This window comes from Mercenaria mercenaria, chromosome 17 (genome assembly GCF_021730395.1).
Source record: "Mercenaria mercenaria strain notata chromosome 17, MADL_Memer_1, whole genome shotgun sequence".
Classification (NCBI taxonomy): Eukaryota; Metazoa; Mollusca; class Bivalvia; order Venerida; family Veneridae; genus Mercenaria; species Mercenaria mercenaria.
In genome coordinates, this window is record NC_069377.1 from 59,151,029 (window position 1) to 59,177,804 (window position 26,776).

The 26,776-nt window shown below is 31.2% G+C and overlaps 2 protein-coding genes across 2 annotated transcripts in view; one reads left to right on the top strand and one right to left on the bottom strand.

The window, feature by feature from the left end:
* Positions 1-3,789: 3,789 nt before the first annotated feature.
* On the bottom strand, positions 3,790-4,623 carry LOC123535682 (neuronal acetylcholine receptor subunit alpha-6-like). The gene has a single exon (XM_045318428.2). The coding sequence runs from the start codon at positions 4,621-4,623 to the stop codon at positions 3,790-3,792; it is 834 nt and encodes a 277-aa protein (XP_045174363.2).
* A 1,305-nt stretch (positions 4,624-5,928) lies between these two features.
* Positions 5,929-26,776, top strand: part of LOC128550025 (neuronal acetylcholine receptor subunit alpha-6-like) — a 33,674-nt gene continuing 12,826 nt past the window's right edge. Inside the window, exons 1-3 of the mRNA XM_053527868.1 lie at positions 5,929-6,100; positions 6,669-6,755; positions 7,038-7,283. Coding sequence (XP_053383843.1) covers positions 5,929-6,100; positions 6,669-6,755; positions 7,038-7,283 — 505 coding nt within the window. The remainder of the gene's footprint in view (positions 6,101-6,668; positions 6,756-7,037; positions 7,284-26,776) is intronic.

A 26,776-nucleotide genomic window follows, 5' to 3' on the forward strand; every position in this document is an offset into this window, starting at 1 on the left:
TTAAGATCCCACAGAGACGACTAAAATTGTACTTACATGTCAAACAGATTCCAGTATTCGAAAGTGTAGTGCAGTAACATATAAAGGGTTTTGATGAGTTGATCTAGTCAATGATCACGTGATACCCATTATTTGTAAAAATGCTTAGACTTAACTAGAATCACGTTTGTGCTTTAAGAATATTACATATCACACACTTCTATGTTTGATATTCAAAAGAATAAACAATGAAATGGAAAATATAAGATCAAATGAAACAATGAAAGATCGGTAAATATTGGGCCATATTATTTGAGCCGCGCCATGAGAAAACCAACATAGTGGGTTTGCGACCAGCATGGATCCAGACCAGACTGCGCATGCGCGCAGTCTGGTCTGGATCCATGCTGGTCGCAAACCCACTTTGTTGGTTTTCTCATGGCGCGGCTCATTTTAAATCATTAACATTATGAACTCATTAAATTAAATCAACCTTTGTTCAGTATGATCTTAGATTATTATTGATTACGTTTTATCAGGCAGGTCGGCATCAATTATGGAACTTTTAGCGTATAACTTTTCCTCCTATCGAAGCATAACTCAGCATAACGGTGTCAGATCAATTTGTATTTTGGATGTATTAATAACGTGATATATTAACAAAGCTAGAGCATGGCCCCCTTTACAATTTAGTTGCTGTAGTTATAGCTGTATTATGGTAAATCATAAGATTTTGGGTATTAAATGCCTGTCCCTTTATTTCATTTTATGTTTAAACATAACCAATCATCTGTTAGAACATGTGCTCATTGTAAAATACTTTACGTGATCTTTGACTATGTAACATTTCTGCAAGTATATACTAATCAAATCTACCCACAACAGTATCAAAACATTTTCAAAACATACATCCGGAACTTGAATTAAAGTCTTATTAAAAACATTGCAACTACAGTATATGAAATTTGGATTGTATCAAGGCATCGACCTGAAATTGAGAATTTGTTTCACCGGGCCAGCGATTGATATGCAATGGCCTGAAACAGCTATGAGCACGTATGTCAGCGTAATGGAATAAAAACGGATTTAACAAAACAAAACACCGAGAAATTATTCGATATCCAGCGATAGATATATACATATCAGTGTACAATGCTACAGACGACAACTATATATTTAAGCTGAACATCGAGATCCTGAGACAAAGAAAAGAAGTATAAACACATAGTTTGTCTATACTTTATAAGCGGACCAACTTCTCTCTAAGGTGGCGAATTATTTCGACGGAGGGAGAGTTCCAGCTTACAGACAAACGACAAAATATTCAGTAACATTGGCGAAGTACAGTGACATAATGCTTACACCTTTGTGACAATTGAAAGCTATAGCTGACCATTAAGGAATCAAGGTAGATATATTGACATCTATGGGGTAGGACTCGTATGTTGTTGATTCAAAGAAGCTGCAAACAAACTGACCAGACCAATAGTAAAAGTAGTGTCAGCGTATTGAAAGAAAATATGCTATTAATGTATGCTACTCTGCTATTTGCTTGATCCCTGACATTATTGAAAATCATTGGTATACGGATCATTAAGTCGATGTAGCAATTGTAAAATCATATATGGGATATGTCTCACAAGCACAGCGGTTTAACATTGGACGTTCAAGATAGTTTATCTGCTAGTATAAGACATAGCAATCTTGTGTGGTGATTGACATATAAGGTGTAGAAACATCTTTGAGCCATATATATCCACATCTTGACAAACGGCCTTATTTTCAACTTGAAAGTGCTTAACGTCCTTTCTAAGCATATATACGTATTTTAGACGAAAGTCGTTTCTCAACACAATTGAAACTATTTCTCAAAGTCTTTTGCTTGTGCATTATAGGTGTTCTTAGAAATCTGCGTGCGTCAACAAATAGGTTCAGAATATAAAATATAAAACAATATATAAAGCTATAAAGTAAGATCTGGCTGTCCGTCTTTTAAAGGCGTTCGTGTTACATTCAAAGTAATGTGACGGGAAAAAAATACAAAAAGTATTGTAGTATAGACGAATAACGTATTCATTGAATTACGTTTCTTTAAAATGTGTTAATTAATGCATTCGGAAGAAAAACAAACACAGTTATTAGGAGTATTCCTTGAGGTCGTTACCGTTGAAAGTAGATTAAATACACGTATAGCACAGTTTTTAATGGAGATATTTGTTGTTGTTTGCTTAGACGTATTTTGCTGCATATTGTTCTAAGAACACCCGCTTCGTCAGAAAATATACCTTGTCCGAGTTTACTGAATGAATTATAATTGCTTGTAATATATTTGCTTCTCGTTCAATGTCAATATTTGATTTATACTTGATCACAATGTTCAGGATTATTGAAAAAAATCTGCAGATGATTTCATTATAGCACTTATTGTTTCCAACAGCGAAAGAGCGAAATTATTCGTTCTTCGTCCTAATCTATAACAAATAAACAAATTTTCATTTATATTTCCAATAACAACTTTCTATTTCGAACGGGTTCATTGAGTACCGTACACAAATTCGATAATTGTGACTTGTCTAAAGAAAAAAAACATATAGAAAGTTTTGAAACTCGGTTAAGTTATTGACATTTATAAGCAAGTTTTAGCTATGCAAAACTTCCCGTACTGAATAGAATCTGGAATTTTATTTTCCTTGCTCACGGAATTGTTAATATGTAAATAGTGCTGCTGCCTAACCGAATTATGTAATCAATGCAGTGCTGTCAAAAGAAATGCTATCCAGTTCTTTCTATTGAATATGGTCGGATTTTACTTTCCTTGTTATGGGGCCATAATTTGTATTTTCAGGATGACGGGCGTCGCAGTGTGTAAACTACGGTAACGATTCAGCAGGTAGATTGAAATAGCAAATCCCTATTTCGTGACCAAATGGTACGTCCTTCTCTCCGTAATTTGATAAAGGCATGTATTTCGGTTTGCAGTGGTTAGTCATTAGTTAAATACATAATGCATGGACAGGAAGATAAAATTACCTGTGGTATTTCGGATTTCTTTGGAGTTCTCCATTTTTCGTTAAGTCTGGTCAGTCAAGTTTGTCCATTCAATTCTGTTGTTCTATGTAAGTAGTAGTAAGTGTACATGTCGTCGTTCAGTGAATTTGTTAGACATTTCAATACAAAAAACACCTGACTTAATATAACATATGAAACAGTCGCATGCTAAGTACCCTTATTGTATAAGTATTTTTACCAGTTGAATGTGTGCATTGATAGTGCGGTGTGACCCTTATAAGTTCTTGCGTTCACGGAACTTTGTTTATTTTCTGGAAAGCCTCATTGCAAACGCTATTGACACGTGTAGCTTTGACCTCCGAGTGCATCTGTTAATTTATCTGGAGCAGTGCAAATGCCAAGGTTACTTGCGATGTGACCACTTATTCTGGCGCACGTGTTGAATTTCGGATGGACGTATCGCAAGCGATACTAATGGAAGCGATGTTACTCTTTCTAGTATAAGCATTCATGAGCAATTGTTTCTTACGCATAAATATAATTTTGTTTTACATAAAATCCTAATTATCAACTATCGTAACTAGAAATGTTTATTAAGATCCAGGAAATGTGTGTCTGCGTGGCAAAGTCCTAATCAATCATTTATTTTGGATGTATAGTGCATGTTCTATGAATATAGATTTATGAACAAATGAAAGTTAAACCAAACGTTATCACATTTACATTTATCTACATGCTGCGTTTGTCTAGATCAACAGTTAACAACGTAAATCAATTATTTTCGGATGCGACTACAGTGCGCTAGACTACAAGAATAAAGAAGGCGACGGCCGTAATAAGGTGCCACAAGATCGACACCGCACCAAATACAAAATCCAATGTTTTGCTTATATCACACCACGTTATACGGTCTTTCAAGTACACAGGCAAATCGTCTGGGTCAGCTTCTAGATTTTCTGACTTCATCTTTTTGTTATCGGCTTTTCTATCACGTTCATCAAGGTTTCCAACCTTTGTTCTCTTGGGACGTTGCATGCAATTTAACGTGCGTACGATTGTCGCCAGCCATTGTGGGACTGAAATGTTATCATCTTTGTGATAAATATTGAGATTTACAATCGTCGCAGTCATTATAAGGGAGCTAAGTATAAGATTGTTTAGCAGGAAATAACATAATGCCGATATGGGTTTTGATGTTTTCGGCATGTTGTCACCGACAAGTGTAAGGAATACAGCGAATGCAAGCAAAACTGTCATGGCAAATGAAACACGCTCTCCAGACTTGGCAGGCAGGAAAAACACAAGCACATTTAAAAATCCCATAAACAAAACGGGCAAAATGACGTTGACGACGACAAAAGTCGGCCTCCTTTTCAGTTCAAGCACAACACTGTATGTAGGATATATCCCGTCAAATAGTCCTGTAGCTGTGGTTGCCTTCTGGAGAGCCCATTCCCCATTTTCCGTGAACAACCTCCTAGAAACTTCCTTCTGGGCAACGTGCAAGTTCATTTCGCTTATCATAGAGCCCCATGGAATGAATGTCACATCACATGTTTGCGTATCAAAGGGGTAATAAGTTATGTCTATGTTACACGTTGTCGTCATCACGTCACCTGGAGCCCAGACGGCCATCCCATTGTAATGATAGCGTACAGGATACCAGTTGTGATCAAAACCAATCGCTTTTGTCGAATCGATGGGATGGGCTATCACTTATTCTGGTTTCCAGACCTTTGTACTTGAAAGTCGTGTTGTAAAAGTTGTATTGTATTCTAATAGATTCCATATCATTCTTGGTTCTTCCCAAAACATCCATAATATTCCAACAATCGAAATTTTCTCCATTATCTCGTCTATTTCCCGTAATGAGACGAGTTCAAATGTAAGGTTCACGTCAACAGGCTTTGACTGGTCAACTGCTGGTCTGACGTCTTTGTTGTACTCCAAAAGCAATGCAGTGTGTAACATCGTTATGTCACCAATCGTTTGTCCGTCAGAGAGCGCACCAAGTGTAAGGATTACACCAACAAAATATACTGTCGGCATGTTTTAGAACTGTAAAAGAAATCATAGAAAATGAAATGATTCATTTCACATTACAATTATAGTTATTTACTTCAGTACGAATAAGCTTTTGTTTCGGACCCGTGTATGCATTCTAATATATACTAACTTAAACTTTATTGTCTTTTTAATGTATTTTGTATCTTTATTTCTATCCACATAGCACAATCAGTTCGTCATTAATGTTTTAATCTAGACTATCTTATTCTAAAATAAAGCTTACTCTACTTTAAACTTTGGAAACTGCAGAGCTAACTTTTCGAGGGTTAACATAAAATGTACATATGAAACGCTGTGACACAACAGCTAAGGTAGCGTGGGGCATAGACAAAAAAGTCAAAAATATGGGTGCGCTTTGTACCCTCTTTTTAAATATAGAATAGTATATCAGTAATAGAGGATAAGTTCAGTTGAGCGATTTACATATTTATTTGCAAGAGACATACAAATAAAATCAATACTATACGGTTGTTTACTTAGGATTGGGTTTGGCGGCCAACACTTTCCTCGGACCAATTATTCCCATTTCATTATTGATAATATAATCACACAGTTAATGTGAGGTGTTTTTTTTTCTTCAGAAATTTTGTGAAATGTTTTTGAAAAGCATGATAAAAGGTCTCAGACTGGTGAAAGAAAGTCAGTGCAGCAATTTACGCAAACGGCGGATTTAAAATTACTTTTTACTCGATGGGGTGAAATATTTGATTATCTTTATAAAGCTATATACATTTTCTGTGTTACACAGAAGAAATATAAAACAAATCGTAAAAGCACGTTTTAGACAAATATTTAGAGAAACATAATTTCATAAACGTGTCTCAGTCTAGTAACAATCAGCCTGGCTGGTTTAATCAAGAAATTCAAAGTGCCATGAAAACAAGAGACTCCTTTAAGAAATCCGGGGATTCAACTCAATACAAATCTTGGAGAAATAAGGTTCAACAAATTATAAAATATGCAAAGAAGTCATACTATAGAGATGTTATAAACAACAATGAAAGAAATCCAAAAAAGTTGTGGAATCATTTGAAAGAGTTATCTGGTAAATCAATGAAACATCAAACAAACTACATAAATGATGATAATGGCAATCCTATTACGGATCCTAAAGAGGCAGCTGATGTTTTTAATAACTTTTTTGTTGAAATATATAAGAAAACTCAACACTCTGAAACTCAACACTCTGAATGTCAAAATGACAAGTATAACTTGGAATTCTTAGAAAACCATGTAAAATCAAACAATGTTCATGAATTTAAAATCCCACTGATAACAGAAGAATTTGTAGCAAATCATCTAAAAACTCTTAACCTTAGAAAAGCAACAGGGCTAGATGGAGTAAGTGCTCGATTTCTAAAGTCATCGTACAAAATAATTGCAGCACCATTGAAGACTATAATAAATCTTAGCATTAATACTGGTATTTTCCCAGATCAATTTAAACTAGCTAAAATAACTATAATATTCAAAAAAAGGGTCTAAATCAGAAAAAGAAAACTATTGCCCAATATCAGTTTTGCCTGTATTATCAAAGGTCATTGAACGTCATGTCAGTGACAGTTTGAAAGCCTACCTTGAAATCAATAAGTTTTTATATGAATATCAATCAGGATTTAGAAGTCACCATTCCTGTGAAACAGCCCTTACATCTATAGCTGATAAATGGAAAAATGCAATTAACAATGGACAGCTAGTTGGTACAATATTCTTAGACTTGTCTAAAGCATTCGACCTAGTCAACCATTCGGTACTGCTGCAAAAACTAAAAATATATAACTTTAGTCAAGAATCACTAGATTGTTTTAAATCATATTTAAGTAATAGATTTCAAAAAGTATGTATTTCTGGAAAAATATCTGAATCAAAGCCAATAATGTCTGGTGTCCCTCAAGGCTCTGTGCTCGGCCCTCTGCTTTTTATTTTATATATTAATGATCTGCCCCAACATCTGAAAGACTGTTTCACTGATATTTTTGCAGATGATACAACCTTAACTGTTGTTGGAAACAACAAACAAGAAATCAGTTCTGAATTACAGTCTGTACTCTCTAAAATTGAGGACTGGTGCAAGCATAATTATATGACAGCTAATGTACAAAAAACCAAAGCAATGTTTATCTCATCAAGAGGAACTAATAAAGATACTTTGAACCCATCGCCTCTTACATTCAACAATGAAACTGTCGAATATACAGAATCAGAAAAACTGTTAGGTGTACATGTCAGTAATAACTTAAGCTGGAAAGGTCATATTGATAACACACTAAAGAAATGCAATTCCTTACTTTATCTTTTACAACGAATAAAATGCTACCTAGATATTCCCCAGAGAAAACTTTTCTTTAATGCTTATATTTTACCCCACTTGGATTATTGCTGCACGATTTGGGGTAATTGCAACAGGGATTCAATGGAAAAAATTACAAAATTTCAAAAAAGAGCAGCTTGAATCATCCTTGATAAATGTTTTGATTTTCCATCTGAAGATTTGTTTAAAGAGCTGAACTGGATGAAATTCAACGAACGACTGCATTATAAGAAAGCAATGTTAGTCTTTAAATCAATTAACAATCTTAGTCCATCCTATCTTCAAAGTAAATTTAAATTTGTACATAATCCTTACATTAATTTAAGATCAGAATCAAATAAATGTCTTGAAGTACCTAAACCAAACTTAGAACTGTACAGAAAATCCCTTGAATACTCGGGACCAAAAATCTGGAACACATTACCTCTTGAAGTAAAAAATTCTAACAGTCTTGAGCAGTTCAAAAGATCCTATTTAACAAACTGGAAAATGAACAACATAAAATATGCTTAGAATGTTGTAATCATGCTATTGTCAAATTTGTATTTGAAATCTATTTGTAAATATTGTACATAATTTTGAGGCCCACTTGGAAGATTGGGCATGCCTAATAGTGTTGCCTCAATAAATAAAGTCATTATTATTATTATTATTATTATTATTATTATTATTATAACTATTTTTGTACACTCATTATTTTTACAAAAAAAATTATGTGACAATATAATAGACATCACATTCCTGAGAGTGTGATATGGAAATGATTTTTCATGTCACCCTCAACGGAATGCAAAATTTATTTTATGATATCGAATATGATATCGAAAATATATAGGCCTTAAGGGTCTAAACATTTAATGGAAAAATCCACATAAAGAGTTTAATTATTTATTGAAATAATAAGTCAATCGTAGAATATTTACAGCAATAAAATAAAGATAAATCACTTGTAGCTATTTTTGTCCATTATAGGCTGAAGATCGTACTCCAAACAGGTGGCACGTTTGCTGTAAAATCTTTTTCTTCTTCTTGTTTTTGTTTTTTGGGGATTATCTTAGTTATTATGAGACGAATGCTTGGTGGAAATAAAAATCAATCAGCGCCTAGTCAACTTTGATAGTTGCAGTCTTTAATATCATATCACCAAACGGAAAGCATGGGAAATAATATCACAAGCGTAGAAAACCAAAATAGTGTTGTTATTGCGCGTATGATATTAATTTACTGGTAAATTCATATGCGCTGAAAGCCGAAATAACAATTTTGCGCATGAAACATTTAAATCACTTGGGATGTTTATATATTCATCTTAGCCAAATAAGGAATTGGCATTGAGCATTTATACAAAGAATGATGATATCAGTTATTACTAAACAAAGTCACGTGATAAATGATAAAATATTGTATTAATATACCGAACAAAACAGCTAACATGCCATTAGTTCTTTTGCCAGTAATTTGAAAAATATTGAACTTACAATTTTGAAATTTTGTCTACGCTGAAACAATATGCTGTTGATAAGTTTTTGTAATTTCACAAAAATAATCAAATTATGATATCATATTAATTCCTCATTTTAAGACTTCAACCCATCTTTGAAAAATCACAAAAATACTCTAAAACATATAGAATTTACAAACAAGCGAAAAATGTTGTGGGGGAAGAAAATGACAGCAAAAACATAATAGTGGCGTGTCATGCCCTATCGTAAAAGAGCATTTATCAGGTGTGTGATATTCAAACATTTCCAAGTAAAATATTAAAATCTACACTTGCTTATTTCTATAATTTTTTATATATTCATTTTCTAAAGACGCATCTTTCATGTGTATTTTTGTGACTTTTTAAAAATGGACTTCAATAGTAAAATGAATAAATTAAATAAAATCATATTTTTTGAGTAATTTAATACCATTGAAATTTCGATATGTTGATATTCATAGATCGGTCTAACTGTCCCCTTAATTTAAGCAATGTACTTCCAGTAATTTTTAAACTACTTGAAAAATAGCAAATGGGGTTAGGTCTTTGGATCTGTATAGATTATGTTACAACTGTTATATCACAATATAAAGTTATTATTTGGTCCTATTAAGATATTCGATATGCTTAAATCAAAACCACAATGATTTGCATATAAAAGGTGTTGTACATAATAAGCTCATTTAGTCGTCATGTAAACGAAGAAAATGTAAATTACAACAGGTACAATACTTACGTGCAATACAGATTCCAATATTCAAATGTGTTAGCTGGTAATGGTATAATGTATCAATTATATTTGGCCAATAACCACGTGATATCTATAATTAGTAAAATTACTTAAGACAGAGCAATATGACATTCAAAGGTTTAAAACACATACTCTTTTGTTTATTTAGCCAGAGAATAAATGATACAGTTGAATAATAAAGAACAATTAAGTTTAAGATCAAATTAACCCGAAACAAGCACTTATTGGTAAATGCAATGTCAATACTTGTTAGAAAAGAGCATATAATAATGTTGATATCACCTGTTATGTTTCCGACATGTAGTCACTGACAAGCGACTGTAAGCATATTGAATGAAACATAAAGTTATAACATGAAGAAAATAAAGATATCAGGAGTCCAAAAATCTGATAGGTATAGTGGCTAATTTAGGATATTTATTTATGTCGCGTTGGTGTGTACACCGTTTTTGTAACACTTTTCATTGTGTTATCTTTGCGCGCGTGCCAACATGCCAAAACGAAATCTTTGTTAAAAACGCACACCGTCAACGCGAAACTACGAAACATTTCATTCACTAACACAAAACTTTTAATGATGGCGCGCGCGCATGCGCGAAATATAATATCCGTTCTGTCGCGTTCAATATGCTTCGTTATGTCGCGTTGTTAGTTTCGTTTTTATCGCGTCAGTGCGCACGCCAAAACGACACACTAAACTTTCAACGTTTTGTATGGCGCGTTGGCGCACGCCAGGACAGCATAACGAAATGGTTCACTACTTTGCTAACTGACGATCCTTTTCATCAGATTACCATATTACACGAGTTTGATGATATATGTGTCTAAGTTTAAACGTCTTGGTATGGTAAAACATAAATAGGAATGGGGTCTATCTAATATGGTTTTCATATTTTATCACTTAAACATAGTAACATTCAACTCAAAGTTCATCAAATATCTTCAAAGGATGGTAAAGTTTATAACTGATATGCTAGAAGTTCGGCATCATTATAGTGTTGGAACAAAACAACGTTATGCCTCTGTTTGAAAGATTTTTTAACGAACACTGTAGAAGACGCTGTAAATGATATAAATTCGAGTGTAGAATGTTATTTAAGTTAGTCTAAGAATACTTAAATAAGATACATTTATAAACGTAAAATATTACAAGACAAGTAGTGGCATAAACTACGTATGTTATGAAATAGCCATGTGTTTAAATAAGAATTCTAATATGCTTGTCTCTGTTAAAACACGCTTACGCTAGAATGACGACACGTTAACTTGCGGTGAAGTCAAAGTTTTTGTTGCGATCAAGAAAGAGCGCTACTATATTTTATCTACTGTTTTAGATTAAAGGCATATTAGAATCGAAATAATTTATAGCAAAACCGTGCTTTAACACTATACACTCGGGCGGTAATACGTCGTACAAATAATTTCACTCGGGTTGCGCCCTCGTGAAATTATTACGCCCGACGTATAACCGCCCATCGTGCATAAATAGTGTTAAAACACTCTTTTGCTATAAATTATTTCTTAAAAAAAATCAACTTACAAAATAATTAAACGACATGACGTGTAATCATTTAAAATACTAGCAAAACAAATTTTTAATGAAAAAGAGGACTTCGTAGTCAATCAAGGGAGATAGTGTACCAATCAAAATGTAAGTTTGACAATTTAACATCACTGTAGTATGATTCTAATAGCATATTGTGTAATTTTAAGGAAATATTATCAAATCTAAAGTTGACGTCACATGACGTAGCTTATTAGTAAATCTACATGTATATCTTTTTATAAATGTAAAAACACCAATCAATAAAAAGACTGCCCTGTTGTTATGTCGGACGCAAAAATAACATTTGAGATGCCTAGCATTGATAATATCAACGCAAAAGACATCAAATGATAAAAAATAGAATAAAACATTTACTTATAAAATTAGAAATTCTCAATAGAAGAGAATGAATTTTTAACGTTGATTAACGTTACCATACCACAATTCATCTAGACCAGAGTATACAACCTAAGAAACTGCCCGTCATTGCTTGTCTTTGTGCAAGTTTATGAGTGTTTATAACTGAAAAATAAAATCACCGTACTTTTGGATATTTTGGTCATCCAAAAAAGCGAATGTTATCTTTGCAACGACAGTTGTGTTTAATACAAATTATTCAGGCATAACTAATTGCATAAAACCGTGTTAAATATTCCAATATTTTATGTGAATACAGTATAAGAGCAATGGGTAGATATAACACGGATCAATCAACTAATTAAGGTTCTGCTTGCTGATATAGGAAAGTTGACAATTGATGTATAGAAATATTATAGGTCATACAATTATAATCTTATGAATAATTGAACGAGTAATAACTTACATAAGTGTTCGGTCAATAACTTTCTCATTTGATTATTGGTGATTATTGGTGAAAACATCCGTATAGTTTAATTCGGATTAAAATAATATACAGGGCATTATCTGTGTACTGACATACTACCCTGTACAGGATGCAGACTGAAATCAAAACGGAAACCAATAAACCGTTGTTCACGAACATTGACACATCCATTAATAGAACGAAAAAATTCAATTTACTGCATTTGTTATCTATTCGTATTTTACTATATATGTCATTATACTGCACATAATTTTAAAATTTACGAAAGACTCATGCCGTACATGATATAACCACAATACTGTGCCTTGGATAAATATATTACGTTAGAACATCATTAACACCCTTTGTAAATAATTAAATTAGCTAAAAAGTATCTTAACATAGCTCAAGAAACACCCTGGCAGTAATAAAAGTTATCATAGGAACTCTGTGACATCTTCAGAGTTATCACCTGAATTCCGTAACATTTGAAAAATCGGGCATAAAATTGTTAGAAAATGGTTTATGATTGCAACTTTGCGCTAAAATTATTCTATTAAATGTGGTAAGGATGAAGAATGTGAATACGAAGAATAATATGTATGAATAAGCAAACGATTTGGTTGTTTTACTCAAAATGTCTTTATTTCAAAGAAATGGCGCTGATTATTAGACTAAACAGTTTCTTTCTGACGCATTGCACAAGACATCAGGCAACCTTGATCATCAAACTTTAGTTTTACACCCCATTCTCTCTATTTAAAGATAAATCAATACAACTTTATCCACTGATTCCTTGGCTCGTCATTCAGACATCAGAAGAACTCTGTAAAGTTTTCCAGGAACTCCGTAACAGTTATCAGAAGAAAACATAAGAGGTTTTCAGAAGAACTTCATCCTTCGTGTAACACTTCCTCCCCCGTGAGTACGGGAAAAATGGACAAAACAATCACAGGACGCGAATAAGTACGGATAGGTACGAGGTACTACGTTGAATTACGTTTTACTGTGCCTTGCAACTTGCCCAGCGCACGGACGGGTCTGCGGTAAACTACGTTGATTTATGCTCAAGTACGAGCAGCTTCGGATAACTACGTTCGGCTACGGAGAGGTACGTAACAGCACGGATAACTACGTTTAAGTACGTTTAATTACGGATGAATAAGTTTCAGCCAAGTTGGACTAAAGTCACGCTCAAATGGCTACGGTTCGCTCAAACTTTTGTGCATGTTCAAAAGTTGGAGAAACTTGCAAGTTTAGAATAAGTTTTGACCACGTTTTGGTACGGATTAATACGAATGACTACTCTTAGGTACGGCTCAGGTACGGATCGATACGGATTACTACGTTTCTGTCCGTAGCTAGACGTAGTTATCCGCGCTGTATGTGCGACTGTGGAATAAAGCGCTCTCATTTTAAACCAAAACGCAGTAAAATACGACACTTGGCTGACATCAGACTTTAGGTGTTTAACTATTAAGATCATTAAACAGATTGATTAAATAACAATAGTTTCCGTAATAAGTCGTTTTCGGAAAATTGCACTGTTAATTAATTTATGGCGTGGCAATAAAAGAATATTATATTCGAGCTTTCATAGACTCATCTCTTATGTAAATGTTTAGTCTTCAAAAGCCCAAGCACTGTGTTCTCCAATTGTCACATATTTTCGCGGGTACAGCTAAGATTTTTTCAAACCAAATTATGCATATGTACAAGGTATTGTACTGCTAAAAAAGTAAATGCAAGGATTTTGAAATACTCGTGCAAGTCTCTATAAGAAAGTTAGATTTTAAAGTGTTCAAGTACAAACCTCCCGCGAAAGTATTTTTATTTCATGTTTTTCAGTGAATATCGAAATATTGGAGTATAATACATCTGGTATGTTCACTGTGAAAAATATCAAATAAAATTTGCACTGATAAGAAACTATTAAATGGGTAAATTTAGTCAAAACATGTAATAAAAAGATTATTTTGTTTTAGTTTAATCGTATTTTATTACTTATATATACATGTGGATACAGAAAAAGAACCCTTTGTTTCTGCTGGTTAAACCCTTTGAATACTAGTACAAGGTACCATTTTTTACGTCTTTTTAAAACCTTTTATCTCCCGCACAAAAAGCTGACATATTGAGGCGGTTTAAGAGTTATTGATTGAACATGTAACACTAACCTGTACATTCCATGTAAAACATGGAAACATTACTTAGGAACAATCATTATTGTCGTTAAAAAATAAGCCCAAACCACAAATATATAAAGAGATTAAGTCCTCCAAACCGGTGTACACTTGTTATCCAAACCATTGCATTTATGTTTCTATCACACTCCACGTTTTTGGTCCTTTTGAATCTTGAGAACTTTGCACATGTCACAGTTTATGTATACTTACATTTTAGATTATTATGATGTATATTTACATCCATTATATCGAAAGAGTTTGATTATATTGTCAATAAAAATGAACATTTGGAACCTTTGACACGAAACTGAATAAGTTTCATAAGTTTAGAAAATATAGTTGTGCTAAATACCTTTTAGATCGCCATGCAAGCGTTTGCTGAATACAGTTCGGTAACAAACTTAATAAGACGTAGTAAATATCGTCAAGAACTAACATGATGTTCTATTGATATTTTTATTGTTGTTTTGAGCGACCATATTCGACAAATCAAATCACACGGCTACCGTTGTAGTTACAATACAGTGTATATTACGACGTTTCTTTATTGTTTTTGCAACAGATTCATTATCTGAAGCTTAAGAAGTAAGACCATGTAACATATTCTTTATAACTTAGGTGAAAATGATGTTTTGCTGGTTTCTTCATTTCTGGCTTCGTATCAAATACAATTTCGCACATTGTGTTTTTGTTGTTTTTCCCTGCTGTATTTCATTATCAACCTAGACATCACAGGCCTCTCTGGTGAAGCAAAATGGTTGAGTTAGTTAATGAGTTCGAAAAATGAAGGTTTTTCCATTAACAACAGCCAACTCTTTCTTTTAAACACTTATCTATTCACTGTTGTATCACGTTTTTAAATGAATTCTTTGAATCATTTTTGTTGAGGTTCCGTTGTAAATTGTATAGCACAGTTTTAGAGCCCCACACTCCTCACTCCTACGCATAGAATAACAGCATACACAATTTGGTGAAAATAGCCTAAATTGATATATATCACTCCGGGAGAACTACGTTCCAACGTAAGTCATGTCTCAACGATATCATGTGACATATCTCAACGACTTCTGGTTACCGTATCGCTCAATATAACACGGCTTATATTATTTTCATATATAGCAATTACTTTTATGATATTTACTTATGTCTTGACTTGAACATGTATTCAGATTCTAAAAGTAATCGCATAAATTTATCAAAACATTTAAATCTTAAAAACAGTTGTCTGTTATTTAGAAAATAGAAGCATTTTGCTATTTTCCAGAATAAAACAAATATACTACATTTTTCAACAGCAATACTTACTGACAGTCAATGATCGATTAAAGGCAATGCCAGTTATAATCTTAGAAATATATTACTGCAACTGCTTTATCATAAACAGGCAATATTTATTTAATATGATGTTCCTCATTCTAACCGATGATGTTACTAACTCTAAACGCGACATAGGTAAGCGTTACTGACACTCATCGAAGTCTTGCGGCTAAACATTACTTATATTCGAGTGAAATGTACCAGCAAGTCTGTGACTGAAAATCAGATTTTGTTCAAAGTATGTACATATGTACTAGTATCTTTTTATCCGTTTCTTTTATTATCATTTGACGGTTTCTCCAAGATATCTTACTAGCAATATGTACGGGGTAGCGTGGAGTTAACTTATACTATTGCATGCACACACCTTAATTATTATTAAGTCTGTAAAAAGATTCTTTTGAAGCACAGGACGCAACTAAGAAACCTGAAGTAAGCATGTAATCGTAGGTTATTAGATTTGTATCTAGGTATATGCACGCGTTCTGCAGCGGAAATAGAGAAATATTGCGCGACTTTATGAAGAATGAATGCTTATTTATCGATGCAAATCTAAAAATCTTTTTATAATTACTACGTGTATTATTCATTATATCAATGATAAAAAAAATGTTCTTTAACCCAAGTGGAACTGAAAATGTCCTAGTTAAAGAATTTAAAAACATGACGATATCCATGAAACTGACGTCACAACTGACGAAACGCACCCGAAATAAAACTAAAACGTCAATATTTATAGGTTATTGACTTTGTATGTGGATATAATGCACTTGTTCTGCAGCAGTAATATTGCGCGACTTTAGGAGCAATATTATCCGCGAAAGAACGAGCGCATATATCCACATACACAGTTGATAACGTTTTTATTACATACCTACTATCAAGTAATTACTTTATGTCTAAATTTTCTTTCTGGTACGAAAAACTGGAGAAATACGAGAAGAATTTCTCCGAAAATCTAATAAACAAACCAAGCTGACGTGCATTCATATTTTCCGCAAGTTGAAACGTCAAATAGATGTCGCAACGTGCGCGTGGACGTCATGGACATCACGCGATTCTTTCCATTTAAACGTTTAGAAAACATTACTCTCCGACATGAAAGCGTTGTCCGCAATATGTACAGTTTAATATATGGGAGAGTGGTGCCTTTGAGTAATAATGGCCCTGCCAAGGTGATAATAGCCCGAGGGCTATTATTTTCTTTTATGGCCATTATCACTAAAAGACACCGTTCTACTATCTATTTACCTGTTTATCACTCGTGTACCTATAATCGTGTAAGAAAAGTTTAAAGTGCATTTTTCATTTGTTCAAGCATTTACTGGGGTTTTTCAATTTCTATACCATTTGGATAAGAGGCTACATGTTGTATAAAATCAAATGCCTTGATAGTTGTACTTTCTTACATAAAGCATAATTTTGGGTTGAAAAGAAAATCATTTCATGAAGAATTGCTACGAAGTTAATATACGACTGGGTTGTGCTTTCTTGCCATAATGGCACGTCTAGTGTTATAATCGCCCAAGGGCTTTATTCCGAGGACCATTATGAAACTAGTTGTGCCATTGCGGCTAGAAGGCACAACCAGCCGTTTATTGACTTTTTATAATATACGTTCACTTCATATTTATTTTGGTATTTTCATTTTATATATTTTCCAAACACCTCAAAGAATTATTTGTTTTGCTTTTTTTATCAACAATGCCATCAATATTTGACAACCGATCTGATTCAGCGACCTTTCAATCGCCATAAATAATGTTGCTTCATGACGTCAACATCAAAACGCGCTGACGTTCTGGTTACCCGGGGCCGTTATGGTTATGGCGCCAGAGGCGCACTGCGCCATTATGGATACATAAACAGAAGCCGTAATGACCGTTTTAAACGGCTTTTTGTTACTATTTATAGTAACGTATATACTAAGGAAAAATATTGCACGATCGCAGTCCATTGAAACTCAATTGAAATAATTTTAGATACGTAATAAGAAAAAATAATCCGGACTGGCCTTTCCGTCGACTTTACCAATGCCTGCAAAACCCATCTGGCACCCCATGCGATGGCTCTCGTGCTGGTTATGAAAACTTGTGCTGCTTTGATATTATATGGTATTGTATATGTGAACTCAGACAATATCGTACCTTGAGACCTTCTCTTCGTCCTATTTACATGTAGTATTTTTGTCGGTCTGAAATACGTTATTTTACGGAAAGAACATACCGTTACGCTTTAAACGATAAAACTAAAGTGGAACTTTGTTATTGTGCTTCACTAGAATGTAATGACGTCACTTCGGCTTACGGACGTTCATTTCCCAATCTGTGGGTGCATGCTCTGCCATAAGAATGAGTACTGCAAATGAAGTGTTTCTAATTGCTTTTAAATTTCTGTTGTTATTTGTAAAATACGGCATGCAACAAAAATGATCTGTCAGAATGAAACGCTAATTTTTATACGATATGCAAAAAAAAAATCTTTTATGTGTGTACCAACTCGACAGAAATATCCGTCCTGAGGGCACTTGCGCCTTGTATGGTTACGAGTTATGACGTCTCAGGTTCCTAATACATTTGCACGGCGTAATAATAATTATTATATGCGGACAAAATGAGCAATACGTCTGCACATGGTGTCGAAAACATTTGTTACGAAATAGCTAATTTATGTGGAAAGTTCTTGAAGTAATGCTTTACGATCCTGATTATCTATACAGTACTGATTACCGGCGTACGCATGTACGTACTATCTAATAAGTGTAATTTTCTATAAGTTCAAATGGTAATTATGATGCTGAGACTTTGCAACACTGTATGTGAGACGTTGTCACATAATGTATGTTATCGTTGCGGCCTTGCAACATTTATGTAGCTTACAAATGTGTATTTGTAACTAGTTCGTTGTATCTTGCAAAATGCTGCAAATAGCTAATATATCTTCTACAAATCAAACTTATCTTTTCAGTTAATATGAAAACGTAAAATATATGCTTAATTACACATTATAAGTGAATCAACAAGGTCATTCGAAGCGATACCGTAGCTTCATCGTTGAGGTATGTCACATGATATCGATGAGACTTGACTTACGTTGGAACGTAGTTCTCCTGGAGTGTATATACGGACAGACATAATTAATCAACTAAATGTCACTGCAATCTCAAGTGTGCAATTCTAGATTTTGATACGGTCTCTGTTATCTTACTGCTACCTGTTGTATTCATGAATAAAATGAGAAGAAGAAAAAAACAGTTTTTGCTATTATGTGGAGATGGTGCTCGTTGTTGAAGTTAACCATTTTTTACAGCACCGGAAAAGTAGACCTGATATTAAAGGGACTGTGAACTTCATAGTTTTGCTAAAATGAGCATTCTCTTAAACTGAAGTTTGGTCACATGATAAACATTATAACATGAGTTGTTGTTAACCATTTTAAATTATGTTAAATCAAGAAGAATGTCATTCCTGAGTCGGGAATCAAACCCGGATTGCCTAGGCAATAAAAGCTTTCCAACAATGCCGCAATAGTAGTTAATATTAGGATGGTTTTGAAACAGTATAACCCCACTTGACCTTTTAACCCTTGGTCAGGACTGGTAAATACCGGACAATTTAAAACCCACAGGTTTTAAACCAGCTAAGAAATTTTAAATACATATGATATAGATGAGTTTACAAAATAAAATATATTGTTTGAAAGAAAGAAGATTTACTGATAATATAAACCCCCATTATGTTATAACAAAAAATGGGAGAAAAATGATAAAAGCTACCTGTTCGTCTTGTGGGAAAATGAAAGCAAAATTTGTTAAAAGTACTATCAAAGCAGGTAATTTAGATATTCATAAAGCAATGTTACCTTTATTACCTAAAAAAGGTTTAACACTTCCAGGATATAACTATTGTGGACCAGGAAATCCTTTAGATAACGGACCTCCTGTCAACGAACTGGATGCAGTATGTATGGACCATGACTTTTGCTATGACAGTGGTGTAAAAAAGAGTACATGTGATAAGCAAATGCTTTCCAATTTAAATAACACTAAATCAAAAACATTTGGAGAAAAGATTGCAAAACATTTAGTTGTGAAACCTATAATTAAAACAAAATACAAACTTGGGCTGGGACAAAAGTCAAAAAACGGGAAAAGGGGGTAGAGTATACCCCCGGAATCACATGGAGCGATGAATTAGCAGAAGAATTACACAAACCAATTAAAAGAAAATTTAGGAAACGAAGAGTGATAGTTAATGATATTGATGATACTTGGTCAGCTGATTTAGTTGACATGCAAGCTTTTTCAAAATACAATAAAGGAGTAAAGTACTTGTTAACCGTTATTGATATATTTAGTAAATATGCTTGGGTTATTCCATTAAAGAATAAAACTGGAGAATCTGTTACTGAAGCATTTGAAAAAATAATTTTAGAAGGACGATTACCAGTAAATTTATGGGTAGATGAAGGAAAAGAATTTTATAATAAAAACTTTGAATCATTTTTGAATAAAAATAAGATTAATATGTATCATACATTTAATGAAGGCAAAGCTGTAGTAATTGAAAGATTTAATAGAACTTTAAAAAGAATAATGTGGAAATATTTTACAACAAATAATACTTATACTTATTTAGATAATTTGCAGGATATGGTTGATAAATATAACAAACAAAACATTCTAGTATAAAATGACACCAACCGAAGCTAGTAAAAACTTAAATAAAGGTACTGTTTACTTTAATTTATATGGTGATTTAAAGATACCAAAGAGTAAAGCAAAATTTAAAATTGGTGATCGAGTTCGCTTAAGTAAACTTAAAGACATTTTGAAAAAGGATATACACCAAATTGGACAGAGGAAATATTTATAATTTATAAAATAATAATACAAATCCAGAACATACACTATTAAAGATTTAAATGATGAAATAATTCAAGGTTCATTTATGAACAAGAACTTTTACCTACTACACAAGAAGTTTTTAGAATAGAAAAAGTTATTAGACGAGACTATAAGAAAAAACAAGCTTTAGTAAAATGGAAAGGTTATAGTGAAGAATTTAATAGTTGGGTTCCGTTTAGCGATCTTGAACAAATTTAATTTAGAAAATAAAAAGTTTAATTATATAAATGAGTAATAAAAATCTTATTTCTAATAATAATGGAATAGAAACAATAGATCAATTAATTATTCACTTAACTAAACTAGCTGCTGCTTACAGAAAAAGTTATAAATTTTGTGGGAGAGTAAGTACCGGATTATATATTACAACAGGTGTTTTTGGTTGTTCAGCTGCATTAGCACTTGTTCCAGCTATTCCTGTATTTGTAGCAGTTGCTGGTGCTGTTCCATCAGTAATTACCATATTTACTAACAGACTAAAACTTGACGACAAGAAATTTATTTTAAAAACACATCATCACAAAATAAAACAACTTATAACAAAAGCACGGATTGGAAAAGTAAATAAAGAAGATCCAAATAAAGTTATTCAGGATATTTTTACAATACTATTAGAAATGCAGAAAGAAAAAAAATTATTCAACACCTCTTGAAATGCATATGAAGGAATTTAAACTTAACGGATATAAAAGTAAAAAAGAAGAAGAGTTGTATTAAAGGTTATTAAAGATTATTAAAGATTTATAAAGATTTTTTCTATAAGTATTTATAAAATGAGAAAAATTATATCAGTTGAAGGTAATATTGCATCAGGAAAAAGTACGTTTTTAGATATTATTAAAGAATATAATCCTAATTTAATATAATTCCAGAACCAATTCACGAATGGCAAAATGTTATGGATCCACGTGCAACCGAGGTTCCAGCTTCGCAAGTTATAATTCATATAACCTTTTTGAACTTGCTGCTCAAGAACCTTCCAATATTTATTTCCTTTTCAGCTAACAACTTTAAACAGTCATATAAAAATGTTATCTTCTGCTAAACAGTTTGATGGTGTTTCTGTCCTTGAACGTGTTATTAACTAACAGTAACGTTTCACAAAACAACATCACGACAATGGTGTTATAAATGACCCCGATGTGGGCAGTATACAATCTTTTCTTAACTGATCATATTATAAAACCATACGGAAAAAATCCAATTGATGGATTTGTTTAGTTAAAAACCGACCCAGAAATATGTTTTAAAAGACTTCAAAAAAGAAACAGAACGGAAGAAAACAAAGTTGGTTTAGATTATTTAGAAAAACTACACAAATTACACGAAGAATGGTTAAACAGAATGTTTCAAGAAGGTATTAAAATTTTAACAGTTGATAACAATTTAGAAAAAATGATTTAAAATCTTATTCAAAAGAATATAGATAATATAAACAAATTTCTCAAATCAATATAATTCATTAGGTGTGTTTTTTAAAGATTTTTTTCTATAAGTATATATATATATAGATGATTAATAGAAAGGTAGATAGAATGATTATGCACAAAATTATCTAGCACTTTAGGAGAAATAATGAATCCAGATAAAAATTCATATAAGAAAGTTCTTAAAAGAAGAAATGTTATTAAATCAAAACTTGATCAAATAGTTAGCGATGAATATAAAAACCACGTCATTGATAAATTACAAAATGTTATAGATCCTTATCTTTTAAAAAATAATTTATTTGAATGGAACTGTGGTTGTCTATTAACTGAAGAAGAAAATGCTGAAAGATTATGTGATTGTCCCAAACCAAATAATATTCGAAACAATCCTAAAAAAGTTATTGTAACCGACTGTGATACTAATGAAGAAAAAACATATAAAAGCAATTATGCAGCGTCTAAAGACCTTGGTATTAATTCTGGGTTAATAACAATGTGCTGCAAAGGAGAAAACCGAGTAAAATGTGGAATATCAAAAACTAATGGAAAAAGATATAAATTTAAATATTTTATTTCTTCTTAAAGATAATTTAAAACTTTATTTATTTTATTATTTTTTTTTAATTATTTTTTTAATTATTTTTTTAATCCTTTTTTGCTTAACGAATTTTATTTTCTAAATATAATATATAGATGGAAATCGAGAGATCTACAAAACAATATTATAAGAAATTTGAAATTAAAATTACATATAGACAAGATCCAAAAAATCAATTATATTTAACTATAAACGACTCTTATGAAATACTTAAATCTGAACTTAAAACTTTAAAAGGTATAAAAATAAACGTTGTTTTAAAAATAACTTTTGCAAAAATGGATAAAACTGATACAATATATAAATCAGCTTATTTTCAATCAAAGGCTTTAGAAATTATTAACACAAACGAAATAAAAAAAACTTTACATCAAGCTTTTGATGAAATAATAAATAGAATTGGTAATTGGATTTCTGAAGGAAGCGGCTGGAGAATAGAGTCAGTTGATTCTCATTATATAAATAGATATAAGTATAGTCCTTTGGCTGCTTCAAGTTATTTAGAATTACCAAAACCATTACAACATCCAATGAAAGGATTAATAAATATAAAGAATGATGATAACGAATGTTTTAGATGGTGCCATTTAGCTTACAAATTTCCTGTTAAAGAAATCCCTCATAGAGTTTCAAAATATAAAAAACATATAAACGATCTTGATTATACTGGAATTAAATTTCCTGTTACATTAAATCAAATACCTAAAATAGAAGTTTTAAATGAAATATCATTTAATATATTTGGATATGAAGAAAATAGTATTTATCCATTGTACATATCAAAATATCAATACGAAGAACACTGTGACATGTTGCTAATTACTAATGATAAAATAAATGATAAAATAAATGATGATGACTGTAAGCCCTCAAGAACTGTAGTCCAACATTATGTTTGGATAAAAGACTTTAATAGATTAATGTTTAACAAAACAAAACATGCAAATAAAAAACACTTCTGTAAAAGTTGTCTGCAACATTTTTCTCAAGAAAGAATATTAAATGAACATATTCCAAATTGTTTAGCTATTAATGGTACCCAAGGTGTAAAAATGCCAAAAGAGGGAAGTAAAGTACAATTTAAAAATTATCATAAAGGTTTAGCAGTACCTTTTGTAATTTATGCTGATTTTGAATCAATAACTAAAAAAGTTTTAACTGCTTTACCATCAACTGAATCTTCATTTACTGAACCATATCAAAATCATATAGATTGTGGTTACGGCTATAAAGTTGTTTGTTGTTATGACGATAAATATACTAAACCAACCCAGATTTATAGAGGCCCTAATGCAGTTTATAAGTTTATTGAAAAAATGCTTGAGGAAGAGGAATATTGTAAAGAAATATTTAAAGAACATTTTAACAAAGATTTGAGAATGTCTAAAAAAGATGAAAGTGAATTTAAAAAACAAAAGTTTTGTCATATCTGTGAAAAAGAATATATAGAAGGTGAAGTGCCAGTACGTGATCATTGTCATATAACAGGAAAATTCAGAGGAAGTGCTCACTCAGAATGTAATATTAATTTTAAACTAACACATAAAATTCCTGTTATTTTTCATAATTTAAGAGGTTATGACGGTCATTTTATTAGCAAAAAAAGGGGAAAATTTTTAAAAAAAGAAATTAAGTTTTTCCTAACAATATGGAAAAGATAATGGATTTATGATTTCTAACTTGGTCTTTATTGATTCTTTCCCAAATTTTTTTCTCAATCATTGGATAACTTATAAAAAATATTCCAGAATTTAAATACACTCAACTAAATTTTAAATTTGTGAAAATGTTGAATTATTAAAGACAAAAGGGTTTATCCTATGATTACATGGATTCTTTTAAAAAAATTTAAAGAAACAGAATTCCTTCTAAAAAAGAGTTTTATTAATTTTTAAAATGAAACAAAAATCTGACAAGAATAGAACATCTAAAAATATTTGGAAAAAATTTAAAATTTAAACACGGGGAGAATATCTGATCATTTTTAAAAAACTGAGTTTTACTTTTAGTTGATTTCGAAAATTTAAAAAACTATTTGAGTAAAAAATTTGATCCTTGTCATTTTTTTAGTGTCCTGGTTTAGTTGGGATTCAATTTTAAAAAAATGAGGAAAAAGTTAGATTAATAACTGTATTGATATGTATCTTTTATTAAAAAAAGGGATGAGAGGAGGAATAAGTTATATTTAAAAACAGATACAGTAAAGCAAACAATAAATATATGAAGGATTAAATTCAAAAAAGAAAAAAATACTTTTATGTCCCTCGACCCCAATAACCTTACGGTTGGGCATGTGTAACCTTTTACCCTCTGGAAATTTTAAAATTTTTATATCCGAAAACAATTTAAGAAATTTAAATTTGAAAAAGGTAAAACTAACTTTAAGTTAAATTTGGATCTTGAAATCCAAAAAAATTTTAATAAAACCCCACATGTTTTTCCTTTAGCCCGAAAAAATTAAAATACCAGATCAATGGTTTCGAATTACAGAAAAAATATTAAAAAAATTTGGGAATTTGGAAAATATAATGTTAAAAAACTGTCCAACTTTATGAAAAACAAAATTGTATTCTTAAAAAAAACTTAAACAATATAAAAATTTTAGGGTTAAAAGTAACAAAAATACAAAAAATATTAACTTTTATTCATCTCCTTTGGGTTAAAAAAAAATATATTTTTTAATACTCAAAAAAGATTAAAGAAAAAAATTCATTAAAAAGGGACTTTTTTAAGTTAATGAAAAATTCTGTATTCGGTAAGCGATGGGGAATTTACGCAAGAGGGTTAATATTAAATTAACTATGATGAAATTTTTTATTAAAATCATAGCCAACTTTCATTTGTTAGTTCAACGTTTTTAAAACTCAACCTTTTTGGTATTATAAATTAAAAAAATTTTGTTTTTAAAACAGACCTTGTTATGTTGGAATGTGCATTCTAGTTTTATCAAAATATTTAATGTAATTTTCATTATAATTACTTTAAGAAAAGAAATGAGGGGTAATTGTTAAATTACTTTCACTGCACTGTTCATTAAGTTATAAAATAAAAACCAAAGATGCATATGGGGTTTTTAAAAGGACAAAGATTATTTATAATAGTGATTACGAAGTAATTAAAAATTTTATTTTGTAATAAAAAAAAATAATTGGAAAAATTTTAAAAGATGAAGCTGCGGCTTTCCCATTGTTGATTTGTTGGTTTTAAGAAGTAAAATGTATTTTTATTTTTTAGAAACGAAGTAAATTTTAAAAAATGAAAGGGGAATTTTAAAAAACTTTTTTGTTAAGAAAACAATGTCATAAAAATTAAAAAGATACTTTGTTTAATTCCCCCAAAGTAATCCCCCTTTTAAAGTTATTCGTTCTGAAAAAACAATTTTTCCCAGTTTGTTTTAAATAAAACATCTTTATCAGTTATCGAAAAAAGATATTTTTTGATAAGGGTTTTGAACTTTAGCTTATTCTTAAATTAATTAACTCTTAAAAAAAAACTTAAATTATAGAACCATAAATTTTAAAGTTTATTCATAAGTTTAAAAAATTAATATAAAAAACATCATTTTTTTTAAAATTCTTTTTGCATAATTTAATAGAAATAATTCATTTTTTTATTATTTTTTCTGATACTTGAAGAATTACTTTTTCTTTTTTTTTAGTTGTAATTTAGCTTCCCCTTTTTACAATTTAATTGCTCAACAAGAATAATTAAGATGAATTTTTTTAATTGTTACATTATACCATTTTGAACTAAACCGGACTAGCATTTACGTTTTCCATTGAAATAACCCACCTCGTTCTTGGGATAACTTTTTTTAAAAACAATGGGGGTTTTTTTTTTAATTGCCTTTCTTTTTTTTTTTATTTTTTTTATTTTTCTTTTATATTATTAAATTTCCCTTTATATTAATTATTCCATTTAAAATAAATGTCCTTATTAGTTAAAATAATTTATAATAGTTTGTTCTTTTGTTTACATTATGAATTTTAGTATTTTATACAATAAATCATCAACGGTCTTTATTTTTAACATTTTAATAAAAAATAAACAAAAATATCCCAAAGTGTAGTTTTGTTTTGTATTGAACATTGTTGTATTTTACATTTGGTATATACTGAATTACTTCTTTTTGGTGGAGGAAGCCCAAACGGATCGAAATACAAAGTTTAAAAGTAACAAACCAAATGGTTCCAGGCCAAATAAGCGCCAAATTTTAAAATTTCCCCACACTCGCCCCTTTTTTTAATTTTTAAAAAATTATTTCTATAATACACCCTAAAATTTTTTAAATTTTTTTAATTGTTTTCCCCATTGTTCAATTTAAAAATTTAGAAAAGGTTTGTTTATAAATTTTTTTTTTTTTTTTACTA

Bases quoted from the DNA above. Each gene is read 5' to 3' on its own strand.
- LOC123535682 (XM_045318428.2), bottom strand. From the start codon at position 4,623: ATGGCCGTCTGGGCTCCAGGTGACGTGATGACGACAACGTGTAACATA.